The sequence below is a fragment of the Musca autumnalis genome, unplaced genomic scaffold (assembly GCF_047663935.1).
Source record: "Musca autumnalis isolate F117 unplaced genomic scaffold, ASM4766393v1 scaffold_5, whole genome shotgun sequence".
Lineage (NCBI taxonomy): Eukaryota > Metazoa > Arthropoda > Insecta > Diptera > Muscidae > Musca > Musca autumnalis.
Window position 1 is genome coordinate 144,715,576 of NW_027412088.1, and position 14,838 is coordinate 144,730,413.

A 14,838-nucleotide genomic window follows, 5' to 3' on the forward strand; every position below is an offset into this window, starting at 1 on the left:
TGTTAGCGGTCAATGTCCTAAGCTTTAAAAAACAAGAACATTCGTTTTATGCAACTATAAACATTATGGTAGAAATTTATAATAATGATATTTCTTTCTTTTTATAAGAATAAAAACAAAAACGCCCATTTGTTTTTAAATTTTTAAGTTGACCTCAAGCCAAATTAAAACCAAAGAAAATAGCGTCCAAAGGTCAACAATAACCTCACAACATAAAAAATGTCTTACTATTTTTTGTTACTTTCAACCTAAAATACAATTAATTATCATTACAGATACAAAATATTCGTATTTTTTAAAATAAATGTTCACACTTAAATTTTTTTGTTCAACTCACTTTGATTTCGGTAGTGAGAAATTTCAGCAGAAATTTGCCTCTTTTTCTCACTTTTTTTACATTTGTAATAGCTATTTTTTTCACGAACGTGAGTTTTGCTCACCCTCTTGTTGTTTATAATAAGGGAACAGTGAGAACATAACATCACTCACGGCGATATGATGTTAATAATAGGGGAGGAGGCGAGAAAGAGAAAACTCACGGTGAGAGGCCGTTCATAATTGGGCTGATTATATGTGTGTTCGTTTACTCAAAAATTGTACAAATTGTTACTGGATGTTGTTCGTTTACTCCTCAGTACAATGCAAAAGACCTTAAGGCCTGCGTACATAAGCTGCTCTGCCTGATTGCCTTGCTTTCCTCCTTCATTTTTGACATAATAAAAATAAAAGAATAAAGACGAAATTTCGAACTGGGTTGCCATCAGTTGGAAATTGGGTCGACCTTCTTTGTTCTTTTATTTTTTTATTGAAGCAGCAAAGCAAGGCAATCAGGCAGAGCAGCTTATGTACGCAGGCCTTTAGCCGATTGCAAGAAGTTACTGAACTTGTACAAATTTGTACGAATTGTTGAGTAAACGAACACACCTTATGCCAAAAACAATCATCGATAGTGATGTTCAAAATAAATTATCGATATTTGGATAGTGCCATCGATTATTTGCCAGTACTATTCGATTATGGATATTTAAGGTTTTTTGTTGCCCAGAAATAATCTTTGTTTTGTGCTTAGCAGGGAGATAAAATAAAACAATTCTCAGATAACTTGCTTATTTTAACAGTTAAGGCATGAAGAAGAGAGTAACAGTAACTACTAAGAAGGTAAAAGGTTTAAATTCCAATTGATTTTTGATAGTTGGTTCGAAAAGCACGGTGTAGTTTTGTTTTACTTAAAAAAAGTAAAATTGCTGACTAAAAAGTGATCGTGGTGTATGAAAATTGTAAATCTTAACAAGTGAAAGAGTTATATTACGAATGTTATTTTAAAAATCTTCGATTGAAATCCTTTTTTGTAGTATTAATTAACCTTTCCACACCTCATTTCTAATTTGTCATCTTATTTTGTTATAGATTACGTGTGGTGTTTAAAGGGAAAAAAATAAAGTGTGAATGTACTATATTTTTGTCTAAAATAGAATTACAATTAATGTAAAATGGTAGAACTAAGTAAAGAGGTAAGTTTCGCAATACTAATCTAAGTACATATTCATTTCATCTTGCGGGTGGGTGCACAACAGAACGCACAAGAGACGATAAACAAAAATATACTACATACGTATGAGTGTATATGAGGGTGGGTCGAAGAACTGAATAGGATGCATTTTTTGTCGCAAACATGATTTAAAAAGTATGTGAATAGACTGTCAGGAGGAATAGTTTGCTGGAAGGTATAATATAAAATGTGAAATGTTTGAAGAGCAACTAGATGGTATACAACTTATAATCCATCTAATTAGTTGCTCAGTATTCTAGACGAAATTTTAAATATTTAAAATATAGTACACAATCGGATTAAAAAACTTTTTGAAGTTCGTTCTTTGAAGAAATATATTTCAAATATATGGTCTGTTCCAGAACTGCAAGAATCTACTAATTTTCACTATTTTTTCCGATAACATAAAGGAAAAATTGTTATCGTAGTAAAAATTAGTAGGTTCTTGCAGGTTCTGGAACAGAGCAATTATTTCAACATTAGCAGGTTAAAATTAATCCGATTGCCTACATTAAAATGTAGACGCATTATGTTGAATAGTATGATGGTGCTAAAAATTGTGAATGGTAGTGTGCCATCAAATTTCCTAATTTCGGTGTTCCTTTTAAATCTAGTAGATACACTCAAATTCTTTACTCAGATTTTACCGCACGAATTATTCAAAGTGCGAACCAATTAGTAAAATGTTTGCTGATTTTAATTCTTTATACTGTAATATAGTCCCAATTTACATTAGGCGATTTTCCTTGCGGCAATTGTCAGTTTGTTGGTGAGAGAGGGTGTTGAGAGGCAAAGCGTTACCATATGCCTCACCTCTCTCTCCTACAAATTGACAATTGCCGCAAGGAAAATCGCCTAATGTAAATATGGACATAGATTTGGCATGGATTTACCCCCAGTTTTTGTAACTTATTTTTGTTCGTTCGTCTATATTCGTAATAATTTAGGCATTCATAGCTTAGCCCCCAGATGACATACACATCTAATTTTTCGTATACCCGTTCCATATATCGTTAAGGATTCCTCATTTAAAAATCAGCGCTCTACATTTGCGCTAAAGCGAGTAAATCGACATACAAAATTTGACAATTCGTGTGAGAAGAATAAAAATTTTTACAAAAACTGGGGGTTAGAAGTTATAAAAAATAACATAATTTTATTTTTAAATGAGTTGTATATGTATCCTTTAACATTTAACTAACTGGCTGATGAGGTAGATTCCGTAACTGGTTATTGATTTCCTTCTCATATCCCTCATGATGCGGATCATGGTGTGTACGCGATCCCTACGAAAAGGGAGGTCGCTTCCTCGGTCGGCAGGGGTGGGAAAGTGAGGCGTGGGAACGTTTGAAAAAAAAAAAAATAGATATAAAGTAGCATTTTGTGTTTGGTATTAGTTATTTTATAGTTGTCCTCTGGAATTAGTATGTCCTTTCATCAATAGTTCTTTAATTAATTCAATATTAAACATTTCCGGTTACAATTACAATAGGTCACATCAACACTATAAAAACACAATTTGGTCAACTCAAAATACAGCTGTATTCATATTCCTCGGTAAGGATGTGTGTAAATTATTTACACTTGTAAATTTCATTTGTTAACTAATCCCAGGCTTCATAGAAAACAAACAACATAATATTAGAATGCTAATTTATAACTAATATTATTGAATACAAAACTTACTAATAATAATATGCAATATACCCACTATCTAATGTTCTCTGTTCTGTGTAACATTTTTTAACTCATTCAATCTCATGAAATACCTTGAAAATATTTCTTATTATTTGCACGAAAAATACCTAACTGATTTCTTTTGTTCCTATCACATTTTTAGAAAAAAATTGTTCCCAAACGTTCGATAGACAATGGCGAACCAGGATTTTATGAATATACCGGACGTATGCGTGAACTTATCGAAGCCTACAATGTTGTCATACAAATTCTTTTACCCAAACGTGCCTGGTATATTTATCCGGGTTATTTGCAATATGCCCTCTACAAACGTTATATGAAATATTTCAAGGATAAATTTCGTTTGGTGCCACTGCCGAATACTTTGTATGAACATCTCATAAAGAATCAATTCATTAAATCGGAACATATTGTATTTGCATCGGAAGATGTTTTTGAAGAATATGCCGAGTCGCACGATGTAAATTTTATTAATTTAACTGTTAGCTGTGGCAAACCAGAGCCAGTTGATAAAAAGTCTTCAGTACAAAATGGCCAGAATGGAGAAAGTGATTCGTTGGTGAAAAAGATTTTAAAACAATCGCCCCATACAATGATGGTACAAATACTTCCGGTAAAACAGTGCAAAAGCAATTGCCTATTTGTTCAGGTAAGTTACTGTATGTTGTTGCTTTTTATTTTGTGTGACTAGATATGCAAGTGGGAAGAGTCTCTAGAAGCACCCGTTCCTCTGGAAAGGACCTTAAGAAGCACACTTTTTGTGGAAAGGGGCTGGGAAGGATCTATAGAAGCACCCTTTCATCTGGAAAGGTTTTTTTTAGAAGGAAATAAAGGATTTTTGCTTTCCCTTCCGGAATGTACATAGAAATACTTGCCATGGGAATTTTGCTACTTAGAGTTTTGTTTGTCCTTTTGTTTCTTAATTTTGGTTATCTCTCCATTTCAGGAAAATTTCTATTCAAATGTTATGGATCGTTTTAATTTCACCAATAAATTGTCGGATAGAAGGCGTATTTGGGCTAAAATACACCCACTAAATGATCAACAGACAATACCGCACATTGCCGTCAAGGCTCATGTATATATCATCACTAATCCCTATGAATTACCACCCGAAGTGTCCGACTTTATACTCAGTTGTTATTTCGATACACCACGCATACTGCATCGTGGTCACACCTATCGTATTGAAATCTCCCCGGAACTTATTGGTACAGCCCAGTATGCCCATTACTATTTGATATTTGCCTATATGAAATTTTTACATTTTCGTTGTGTAAAACTTGAGGCCAGAAGTGATGATTTTGAAATGCATGCAGTTGTCGCTAAGGGTTTGACGAACCTCATACAAGTTGCTAGTTCTCCTCAATTTTTACCGCGACAAATTTTAGATGATTTAATTATTGCTGAAGGTTATCCGACAGGTTTACAAAGTTCATATGAATGCCTACGTTCTTCTATTGATGCGTTTTTGCCAAGGAAATCGGCTTGTCTGTCATCAGAACACATCAATCCAATGTTTTTGGTGCAAGGCGAGCGGGGTTGTGGCAAAACAAAGCTGGTAAATGCAGTGGCCCGGGATTTGGGTTTACACATATTTGGTGTTGATTGTGCTGAAATTGTATCGCAAGTTCCTTCACACACTGAACTAAAATTAAAGGCGGTGTTTGCTAAAAGTCTCATTAGTGAGCCTTTGCTGATTTGCTTTCACAATTTTGAGGTAAGTTGTTGGGAATATTTTTCCAACATACGTTGTCTAATTTCTCTGATCTTGCTTCCAGATTTTCGGTATTGACAATGAGGGCAATGAAGATCTCCGTCTTTTGGCAACATTTCAAGCCCAAACCCAGGAATTATTTGTTAAAAACCGCAAATATCCCATAATAATTGTGGCTCTAACCAATGACAAGTATTTGAAACCAATGATACATCGCATGTTTTTGGAATTGATCAAAATCGAAGCCCCTACCAAAGAAGAAAGATATGAAATTTTAAAATGGCTACACAAGGAGGAAATCTACAAAAATAAAATTTACAATTTTCGCGATGTTAAGTCGATACCCTTATATCCCATGGAGTTACAGGAACAATTCCTTCCCAAGCTTTATCCCAATTGGTTGAAAACAAAATCTGTGTTCCAAGAGGTGGCTGATAAGACACAAGGATTTCTGTTGGGTGATCTTAAACACTTGCATGATCTTGCTGTACGCTTACATTGGAAGTCAAACAAGGGTTTGAAGCCCCTGACTTTTGAATATTTTGCAGAACATCTAAGTGCCATGCAGGCATCGTTTGCCGATAGTTTGGGTGCTCCCAAGGTACCAAAGGTGCTGTGGTCTGATATTGGCGGTTTGGCTAAGTTGAAAGATGAAATTCAATCTAGCATTGGTTTGCCACTGAAACATGTACACCTTATGGGCAAGAATCTCAGAAGATCCGGTATTTTGTTGTATGGTCCTCCCGGTACGGGCAAGACCTTGGTTGCCAAGGCTGTGGCCACAGAATGTAATTTAAGTTTCCTTTCCGTCCAAGGCCCGGAATTGCTTAACATGTATGTGGGCCAAAGTGAACAAAATGTTAGAGAGGTATTTTCAAGGGCCCGTTCAGCCGCCCCATGTGTTCTCTTCCTGGATGAATTGGATTCATTGGCACCTAATCGAGGAGTGGCTGGAGATTCGGGAGGTGTTATGGATCGTGTTGTTTCGCAGCTATTGGCAGAAATGGATGGCATGGGCAATGATCCCACAAAACCCATCTTCATATTAGCTGCCACAAATCGTCCGGATCTTATAGATCCAGCTCTGCTTAGACCTGGACGTTTTGATAAATTATTCTATGTGGGTCCCTGCAGTACACCAGAGGATAAGGCTTCGGTTCTCAAAGCTCAAACCAGGCGTTTTAATTTGGCACCCGATTGTAACATTGATGAAATTGCTGCCAAGCTGAGAGGTGAAATGTCTGGTGCAGATTTATATTCAATATGTTCAAATGCTTGGCTTTCGGCTGTACGTCGTACCATAGATCGTCACGTGAACGAAGAACTGGATGATGATGAATTAATTGCCGATAATGTCATAGTTCAAACAGAGGACTTTACGAAATCTTTTCGTAAATTTATACCCTCTATTAGTAGGCAGGATTTGGAGTATTTCAATAAACTTAAAGCTTCCTATAGTGTGTAAGAGGATGTTACTCTACAGCAAGGAAACCACTGCCCAATTTTAGAGTGTTTGATGTGTGGTGCTTGAAACAAAAGGATAAGGTGTTGGTGTTTTGTTATTAATTTTTTACGTTAATAAATCGTTGACTTTTTATAACTTTTAGATGACGTTTTATTTGTGTTATTTTGCCATTGCTAAAAAAATAATTCACTCGAATAATTAATTAATATAATTAATTGAGAATACAAAGTATTACATACATAGGTGTAAGTTTTATGTAAATTTGTGTTATAAGGATCCAAGCATTGGTTTGCGACCTGGCCAGGCTTCTTTGGCGTATTTCTTCTTTTGAGGTCCAGAGGTTCCAGAACTTTCAGGGTGCATGGGATCTTCATAGCGTACTAAAAGAAAAGAAAACGTTTTTTGGTGAATCGTTATAATTGCGGATAATATTCCACTCGTACCATTGCCCACATTTAATTTCTGTGAGTTTGCAGCACTGTTTGCTACCGCTTGTGGTGGTTCATTGAAAACGGGTGTCACATCAGGTGCTGGATTGGGCAGTAATAATCCCAAACCAAGCTTTGCTCCAATCAATGGCCCACTTATATCGGTTCTATGCTGTGATTCGTGGGTTGCTGCAGGTAAACCTTGATACAAAGATGGTATTGTTGTTGCTTGTTGTGCTGGATTGTTGCTGCTATTACCGGGAGATGTTTGTTGTAAACTCTTAGCATGTTCTTGATAATTTTGTTGAAATATTTGATGATTGTTGACATGAGTTGTTGGTGTTGGCGATATACCCATATTAGCCTGTCCATCAAAGCGTGCTCGTTTAACTGGCACAATTGTTGTTTGCACCAAATTACGGAAACGTCCAACATTGGGATCAATATCCTCGGGGTTTATTATAATTTCTTCATCGTTAAAGGTGACATTTCGTCGTTTCCGTGGATTTTTGTTCTGAAATGAGGGGGATAGAGAGTATAGAATTTTTTTTAATTTCTGTTAATAAAAGTGTCTAAAATAAATTCGACAAAATATTATTCCTCTAAATTAAAAAGTAAATCGGATCCACATCATCTACATGATTGGAATAACTCCACGGAATCAACCAAGCAGGTGACGCAATGAAATATACAATGGGGACTGTGATCAAGCCAACGACTGTCACTAAGCCATTCCTATAAAATATTGTTAATATAATTGTTCCCTCCAAAACATCTCAGAAGGTACAAGGGAGACTTTTCTCATATCGATGAGTGCGCCCGATTCTTTCTAGCTCAATTATATGGACCTATTGCCGAGTCCGAACGGCGTGTCTTATGACACCACATGTAGAAAATTCTAAGTTTTACATGACTGAAATACACAGGATATGTCGCCAACATTACAATGAACCATTGAAAATGTGATGCAGTCAGGTGCTATCGTTGGTGCTTGTTGTTGTAGCAGAATAGAAACCTACATTGCAGGTTTCATGCTTGGTTGGCAGCTGCTGCCCGAAATACTATGGTTTTGGGTCAATCCGGTACGAACCAGCTGCCGTGGGAATGCAATTAGTATGCTGGTACGGCAATACAATAATTTATTCAATGGTGGTTAAACTCCTCACCATTGGATTACATTTTCAGAGTAATCCAGTGCTGTCGTCTTTTTCGATATGTCGTTCGCACCAATTGAGCTTAAATAGATTCGGGTGGCACTCTTAGACATCGCAACATGCCTACCATTGCCCTTCCTAGAATCCCACTAAGAAATAGTTTTTTTTTAATTTAGTTTTACCTTTCTAATATCATCGACTATCCCCAGCATTGATATTCTTCTATTGTGGGCTGTGTTGTATTCCGTAAGATTCTGTTAAATTAAAAAAAGAAAACTAATATTATCCACCTGAAACTAATAACTCCCAATGTAATATTACATCTAGTTCCGTTTGAGTTTCTGGCAGTCCCAATAGGGCACCATCACTAGATTCACTCATTGGTATGTCTTCCATAATGTTATTTCGTCCACCAGCTGATGGTCTTTCGCGTAATATATAATTGCGCGTCGACGCCCCAAAGTGAAAGGTGCTATTAACATGGAGTTGTGTTGGTTTATGAGGTTCCAAACGTACAGAGCCAATAAAAGTTCCATGAGCTTTAATAAATCATGAAATATTGTTAATAGTCGACTCATGAAGTTAGATTTTGCGTGGAACTTACTTGATCCCAAGTCCACAAGGTAAGCAATATTTAAATGTTTGTGATACACAAATGCAGCATGAATTCGGGAACATGATGCATGATCTATGCAAAAATCATTCATCTGTGCGTTCCTACCAAATAGGTAACATCGTTTCTCATCCACCATTAACTTTTGTACTAGCTTATCTTCTTTTAGCACATCCAAGTGAAAGCCGGTTGGTGGTTTTCCAGCCCACGATGGTATTTCGTAGCCAGACATGTCATACAAATTGTTTAAACCAATAGGAATATTAAATATTCTATTTAAAAAATAAATGTTACAAATCTTTTGAGTTTTTTACTGTTCTTAAATTTTTCCCTGTCTGAAGAATTGGTTGGTTTCTAGTGCACTAACAAAAAAAACATATGTTTTTGAAGTTGCATTGTTGACGGTAGAGCTGGCAAAATATCAGTAGCACTATCGATATTATCGACAGAATTTACCATAAAACGAGGTACACACGATCAGTTTTGACTGTCAGTCATGGCGGAATAAAGTACAGTACACATTGTCAGTTTTTAATGACGATTTTTTGCAATTATCGATAACTGTCCAACCGTCCAGCAACCACAACATATTTTGTGGTTGCCTGATGACTGACAAAAGAGAACGGCCACACTGGCAAGCAACCGGTTATTTGAGCAAAACTGATCGTGTGTACCCCACTTAAGAAGGTGTTACATCGATAATAGTAATCGGGCCATTTACCACACCAAACGTCAATGCTTGTTTACCTATTAGCTCTGTTCCAGAACTAAAAAGTTTTTACAATTTTTACCACTTTTAAACATTTTGCGTTCCCGTACACAAAATTTATATGAAAATCGTTTACGACTTTTGCAACTTTTACGACTTTTACCACTTTAAAAAGTACGGGAACAGGCCATTTGTATGTAATTTTATTCGCAATAACTAGGCGTTTACACTAGACAGTTTGTCTTCAAATACAACTCTGATTTACTAACACATACATACATTTGTCGTTTGGCTACCAGCTGAAGTCAACTGTCCTGTCATTTGTAAACGCAGTGTAATGCATTTGGACAACTAAAGGGGAGTACACACCACCAGTCAAAACTGACAGTCAACGAACTTTTGCTACAATTTTCTGGCAAATAAAAACTTTTGTTTAGGTAATAATGCTTGATATACAATATGTAAAGTATTATTTAGAGATTAGGAAAGTAACTATTCAGCTAGACTTTGACATTCACAAAATAGACCTCGATGACTGTCAGTTTTGTTGGCCGGTGTGTACTATGCTTAAAGCTGGGTACACATTGTCAGTTTTAAATGACAGCTTTGTTGTTGCTTGCTAGTGTGGCCGTTCATTTTTGTCATTCATCATGCAACCACAAAATATTTTGTGGTTGCTGGACGGTTGGACAGTTATCGATAATTGCAAAAAAATCGTCATTCAAAACTGACAATGTGTACTGTACTTAAAGCTGACTACACATTGCCAGTTTTGAATGACAGCTTTGTTGGTGCTTGCTTGTGTGGCCTTTCATTTTTGTCATTCATCATGCAACCACAAATGGTCTGTTCCAGTACTGCACATTTTTACACATTTTTACTATTTTTTTCGATAACATAAAGAAAAAAATCGGTTATCGGAGTAAAAATGTGTAGAAACGTGTAGTACGGGAACAGACCAAAAATGTTTCGTGGTTGCTGGACGGTTGGACAGTTATCGATAACTGCGAAATATCGGCATTCAAAACTGACAATGTGTACTGCTTTAATAGATATATTACATTACGTGTATTTCATGTGTATGTTTTGCATTTTTTTTACATCATCTATCAAAATGATGTGTGAACCCATGTGTAACTTTTTCGTTATAGAGCACTTCCTATTTTTGTATGTACAATAAATAGAAAACAGCTGATTTGTTTGTTTTGATAAAAGCAGAAATTTGCAAAATTTGCTGAAAGAAATAATTTCTTAAAGAAACTTAAATAAATCGATTTGATAAAGGATTTGTTTACATTTATAGGTTATGTCACACAAAAAAAAACATATACTGGTGTAATAGCAAAAATTATAAATCATACGCATAGCCCAGAAAGTCAGCGTTCACCTTACTACTTTTCAAAAATGATGCTAAAACTGTAATAAATTGCTCTGTTCCAGACCCTGCAAGAAGCTACTATTTTTTACTACGATAACATTTTTTCCCTTATGTTATCGGAAAAATAGTAAAAATTAGTAGATTCTTGCAGTTCTGGAACAGACCAAATATGTAAATGAGATCAGCTTTTCTTTCACAAAAGCTGTGTTCCAGAACGAGTTTACGAGTTTTACCATTAAAAAGTACGGGAACGAAGCTAAATTGGTCTGTTCCAGAACCTGCAAGAAGCTACTATTTTTTACTACGATAACATTTTTTCCTTTATGTTATCGGAAAAAATAGTAAAAATTAGTAGATTCTTGCAGTTCTGGAACAGACTAAATATGTTATTGGCAACCTTTAGTACCACAATAAAAAGTAAAATTCCAGAAAATATATTATTATTGCGAAGATAACGGTAAAAAAGTGTTACAACTGCTAAATTAGAGTCCTAAAAAGTCTGCGTTCACTTTGTAAATATGTTGCAATAATACCGTTAGTTTTTTTTTTCAATTTTTTTGAAGTTTTCTCCCATTTTTAATCAATATTGTCACAACTGGTCATTCTGTGAGGTCGCTTGCACACTTAACTTAAAAAAGTAAGTTATTTCAAGAATGGAAAACAAGGGCAAAGAAATTGGCATCTATAAAAGGAAAATTCTAGGTAAATTATGGAAAAAGCTATCGAAATATTGGCGAAACTGTAGGTAAAACATATTAGTCTATACATGGAGTGATAATTAACTATAAACAAACCAGAATTTTTACGTCAAAACCCAGATCTGGGCATTATATAGGAGCCAAATCTCAGCAGTATGCTTTGAAACGTTATGTTGTTGCAACCAAAATTTCGTAGCTAAGCCAAGTTCTTCTGCATTTTGGTTAAAATTGCGCTTCATGATGGTAGGTAACCATACTTGTCCATTGTCGATTCAATAAATACAAGTTGGCCCACTCCAGAAGCTGCTACACACCCCCAAACCAAAACAGCACCCTTGCCATTTTTCAAGTGCTGTTCGAGCTTTCTCCACACAGTTTGAAGTCCTTTCATTGCAAACATATAGAACATGCTTTCGTTCGAAAATATGACTTGATTCCGGAATACTGGAGGCTTGTTTATGTATTCATTAGCTTATTCAATATACTTCTGCCTGTTCACTAGTGATATGTACGGCTTTCGCCGTGCGACTACACCGTGATATCCAGCTTTATGCAGTATTTTTCTGGCGGTTTGTGCACAAATACTTTTTTGGATGCCATTTTCACATTTTCAACAATTCTCGAAGTAATTATCGGACTGTTTGTTTTAACTATATTAGTTATGTTACGCTCCACCCGTTCTGATAATATTTTTTCCAAAACTGAGCTTTGACCGTCCAGATCTGGGCTTTGACTTCAAAATTCCGATTTGTTTATAGTTAATTATCACTCTATGTATAGACTAATATGTTCTACCTACAGTTTCGCCAATATTTCGATAGCTTTTTCCATTATTTACCTAGAATTTTCTTTTTATCGATGCCAATATCTTTGCCCGTGTTTTCCATTCTTGAAATACTTTACTTTTTTAAGTTAAGTGTGCAAACGACCTCACAGAATGACCAGTTGTGACAATATTGATTAAAAATGGGAGAAAACTGCAAAAAAAATTTAAAAAAACTAAGTCCCAATTTACATTAGGCGAGTTTACTTGCGGCAATTGTCAGTTTGAGGGAGAGAGAGGTGAGGCATATGGTAACCCTTTGCCTCTCAGCCCCCTCTCTCACCAACAAACTGACAATTGCCGCAAGTAAACTCGCCTAATGTAAATTGGGACTAACGGTATTATTGCAACATACAAAGTGAACGCAGACTTTTTGGGGCTCTAAGTTAGCAGTTGTAACACTTTTTTACCGTTATCTTCGTAATAATAATATATTTTCTGGAATTTTTCTTTTTATTGTGGTAGTAAAGAGTGTCAATGACATATTTATGAAAGAAAAACTAGTCTCATTTACCTATTTATTAAAGTTTTAGCATCGTTTTTGAAAAGTAGTAAGGTGAACGCAGACTTCCTGGGCTATGTGTATGTAAAATGTCATTTTTCGCACACACAAAGAACTACACGATGTCAAACAAATTCAAAACATACACATGAAATACACGTAATGTAATATAGCTATTAGGCAAGTTTACTTGGGCAACAAACATATCTTAAAAAGCAACGCCGCTAATAAAATTCTATCGGCTGTGACTTTCTTTTGTTTTGGTGATTAATGCTCCAAAACCTTCCGAGATCAAGTGGAAATGTTCTCGGTACCCATAGTTCCACCAGATCTCCGCCATGAGGAAACTATTATCCAGGCAGCATACGCCTTGGATAGTCTTCAAAAAGTCATCAACAATATATTTCTACGAATTGACAGCAGAATAGAAAAAAATAATACTAAGGTGGAAGAATTACAAAACCGTATTAAAAAATCACAGGAGAAAATTAAAAGTTTACAAAATACCCGCAAAGCTATTCACATCTATGCACCAGCCCGATTTCCTGCAACACATATTTTCGACAAAATTCCTGTTACTTTCAATGAATCGTCCGCTTCGTCCATTCCTCCACCAGAACCAGAAGAAGAAAGCGGTTACGAAGTAAAATCTAAAATTGATTCAAGTCAACCAAATACAAACGAAAAATTAGTATTTTTTCATGTACGAGAAAATCAGAAAAACGTTGCAGACAACAGCTTAACAAAGGAACGGCTAAAAATTCGACAAACTCAAGATTTAGGGCCAATGCCAACAGATTTGAAATCGGTTTCATCTGTGCTGTTGTTTAATAGTGATTATTCTCCTTATACTTTGGCGGACGGAGAAGCTGATGAAAGCGACAATTGGAAACGAGCCAGGTTATTTAAGAACAAACGTAACCAGAAAGCTGCAAATAACACACAAGTCACTACACCAAAACAAATTCCAGATCCAGCACCACATTCCTTGGCTCACAGAAATGAAAAATTAACACCGTCTGGCGGTTTGAAATATACCCCAAAATTAAGTGAAGCACCGGAGCTGGATTTACCCTGGGACTTACCAGATTTACCTGGGATTGCGGATGATTTACGCTACGAGAGTCAGGAGGCCAAGCAGAAGATTGCTCCATCCTTGGAAATGGTAGTGGAAAGTTTACCCGATTTGGATGATTTAATCAAAGATAGTTCTAAAGATAAACACGAGAATGCTGACATCAGTGCAAGCTCCATTGTCACTGCAAAGGAACCAATTACACAGGCCGCTACACCCCCACCTCCTCCTCCACCACCACCGCCAGTTATCTCACAAAATAATACGCCACCTCCTCCACCACCCCCGTCCTCTGGCCCATCACAAAGAACGACTGCCACATCAACACGTTCTGAATTAATGGCAGCCATACGTAATGCTGGAGGTTTGGGTAAAGCTCCTTTGAAACGGGCAGCAGCTCCTTTAACAACAAACAACAATAATAATGATAAAAATGAACATCAAAATAATCCCCTAGGTAATACTCAAGACAAAAAGCTTACTTCTTCGGTTGGTGGTGATCTAATGGCCGATTTACATAATAAACTTATGATGCGGCGTAAAGGTATATCCGGTTCGAAAGATAATACCGATAATCCCTCGGCCAGTCAAATTTCTGGTAATCCTGTAATTTCAAGACTTTCATCACTTATTCCTCCCCCACCAGTGGGGGGTAGAACAAAAAATACATCCGAAGAAGATGAGGATTCGAATGATACAGATTGGGTGGATTAAAAACAGGATACACGGAAGTATTTTAAAAATTGTTATATAGGTATTGCTATAAAAACAAAACATATTATTTATATGTACATACTTTAAAATAAAAATGAATGAAAACTAGCTTTGGTTCGAGAGTTCTCCTTTATTAATTCCACACGCAACATACAAATTGGTGTTCCATTAGTTCGAACTTCTGTTTTTGAACACTCTTACCTAGTACGTGTTTATCGTGTATGGAACTGTTTTCCAAGACCGCTAAGAAAGTTTTGCTATTCTTACTCCACCTATAAGAAGTTATTGAAATCACATTTTAATGGTGAATTGAAT

At 36.0% G+C, this 14,838-nt stretch overlaps 4 protein-coding genes across 8 annotated transcripts in view; 2 read left to right on the forward strand and 2 right to left on the reverse strand.

Annotated features, from left to right (window-relative positions):
• The window catches only part of Orc6 (Origin recognition complex subunit 6), a 213,059-nt gene that overhangs the window by 14,057 nt on the left and 184,164 nt on the right, over nucleotides 1-14,838 (reverse strand). The window lies entirely within an intron of this gene.
• On the forward strand, nucleotides 992-6,570 carry Pex6 (peroxisomal biogenesis factor 6). 3 transcript variants are annotated; one of them, XM_073990228.1, is made up of 5 exons: nucleotides 992-1,158; nucleotides 1,408-1,511; nucleotides 3,390-3,896; nucleotides 4,194-4,967; nucleotides 5,029-6,570. In XM_073990228.1, exons 2-5 carry the CDS (start codon nucleotides 1,491-1,493, stop codon nucleotides 6,427-6,429), a joined length of 2,703 nt encoding a protein of 900 aa, XP_073846329.1. In that variant the 5' UTR covers nucleotides 992-1,158; nucleotides 1,408-1,490; the 3' UTR covers nucleotides 6,430-6,570. The 3 variants fall into 3 exon arrangements, with proteins under 3 accessions (XP_073846329.1, XP_073846328.1, XP_073846331.1); XM_073990230.1 differs by having other exon boundaries at nucleotides 1,009-1,277; XM_073990227.1 differs by lacking the exon at nucleotides 1,408-1,511.
• Nucleotides 2,679-9,036, reverse strand: NiPp1 (nuclear inhibitor of protein phosphatase 1). Of its 3 annotated transcripts, XR_012413247.1 has the most exons (7): nucleotides 8,616-8,999; nucleotides 8,333-8,550; nucleotides 8,194-8,265; nucleotides 6,873-7,371; nucleotides 6,669-6,809; nucleotides 5,284-6,602; nucleotides 2,679-5,212 (listed from the first exon to the last, which is right to left on the reverse strand). XR_012413247.1 is itself a non-coding variant. In XM_073990241.1 (6 exons), the coding sequence occupies exons 1-5, from the start codon at nucleotides 8,854-8,856 to the stop codon at nucleotides 6,697-6,699; spliced, it is 1,143 nt and encodes a 380-aa protein (XP_073846342.1). In that variant the 5' UTR covers nucleotides 8,857-9,036; the 3' UTR covers nucleotides 2,679-6,602; nucleotides 6,669-6,696. The 3 variants fall into 3 exon arrangements, 2 of the variants coding, with proteins under 2 accessions (XP_073846342.1, XP_073846343.1); XM_073990241.1 differs by having other exon boundaries at nucleotides 2,679-6,602; nucleotides 8,616-9,036; XM_073990242.1 differs by lacking the exon at nucleotides 2,679-5,212 and having other exon boundaries at nucleotides 6,556-6,809.
• wash (WASH complex subunit washout) lies at nucleotides 12,932-14,631 on the forward strand. Its single transcript, XM_073989468.1, has one exon. It carries the CDS (start codon nucleotides 13,036-13,038, stop codon nucleotides 14,521-14,523), a length of 1,488 nt encoding a protein of 495 aa, XP_073845569.1. The 5' UTR covers nucleotides 12,932-13,035; the 3' UTR covers nucleotides 14,524-14,631.

Bases quoted from the DNA above. Each gene is read 5' to 3' on its own strand.
- Pex6 (XM_073990227.1), top strand. From the start codon at position 1,126: ATGAAGAAGAGAGTAACAGTAACTACTAAGAAG. The intron at 1,159-3,389 runs GTAAAAGGTTTA...TCACATTTTTAG, and splicing joins TAACAGTAACTACTAAGAAG to AAAAAAATTGTTCCCAAACG. The intron at 4,968-5,028 runs GTAAGTTGTTGG...TCTTGCTTCCAG, and splicing joins TTTGCTTTCACAATTTTGAG to ATTTTCGGTATTGACAATGA.
- NiPp1 (XM_073990241.1), bottom strand. From the start codon at position 8,856: ATGTCTGGCTACGAAATACCATCGTGGGCTGGAAAACCACCAACCGGC. The intron at 8,266-8,332 runs GTAATATTACAT...TTAATTTAACAG, and splicing joins AAACTCAAACGGAACTAGAT to AATCTTACGGAATACAACAC. The intron at 6,810-6,872 runs GTACGAGTGGAA...CTTTTCTTTTAG, and splicing joins GAAATTAAATGTGGGCAATG to TACGCTATGAAGATCCCATG.
- wash (XM_073989468.1), top strand. From the start codon at position 13,036: ATGTTCTCGGTACCCATAGTTCCACCAGATCTCCGCCATGAGGAAACT.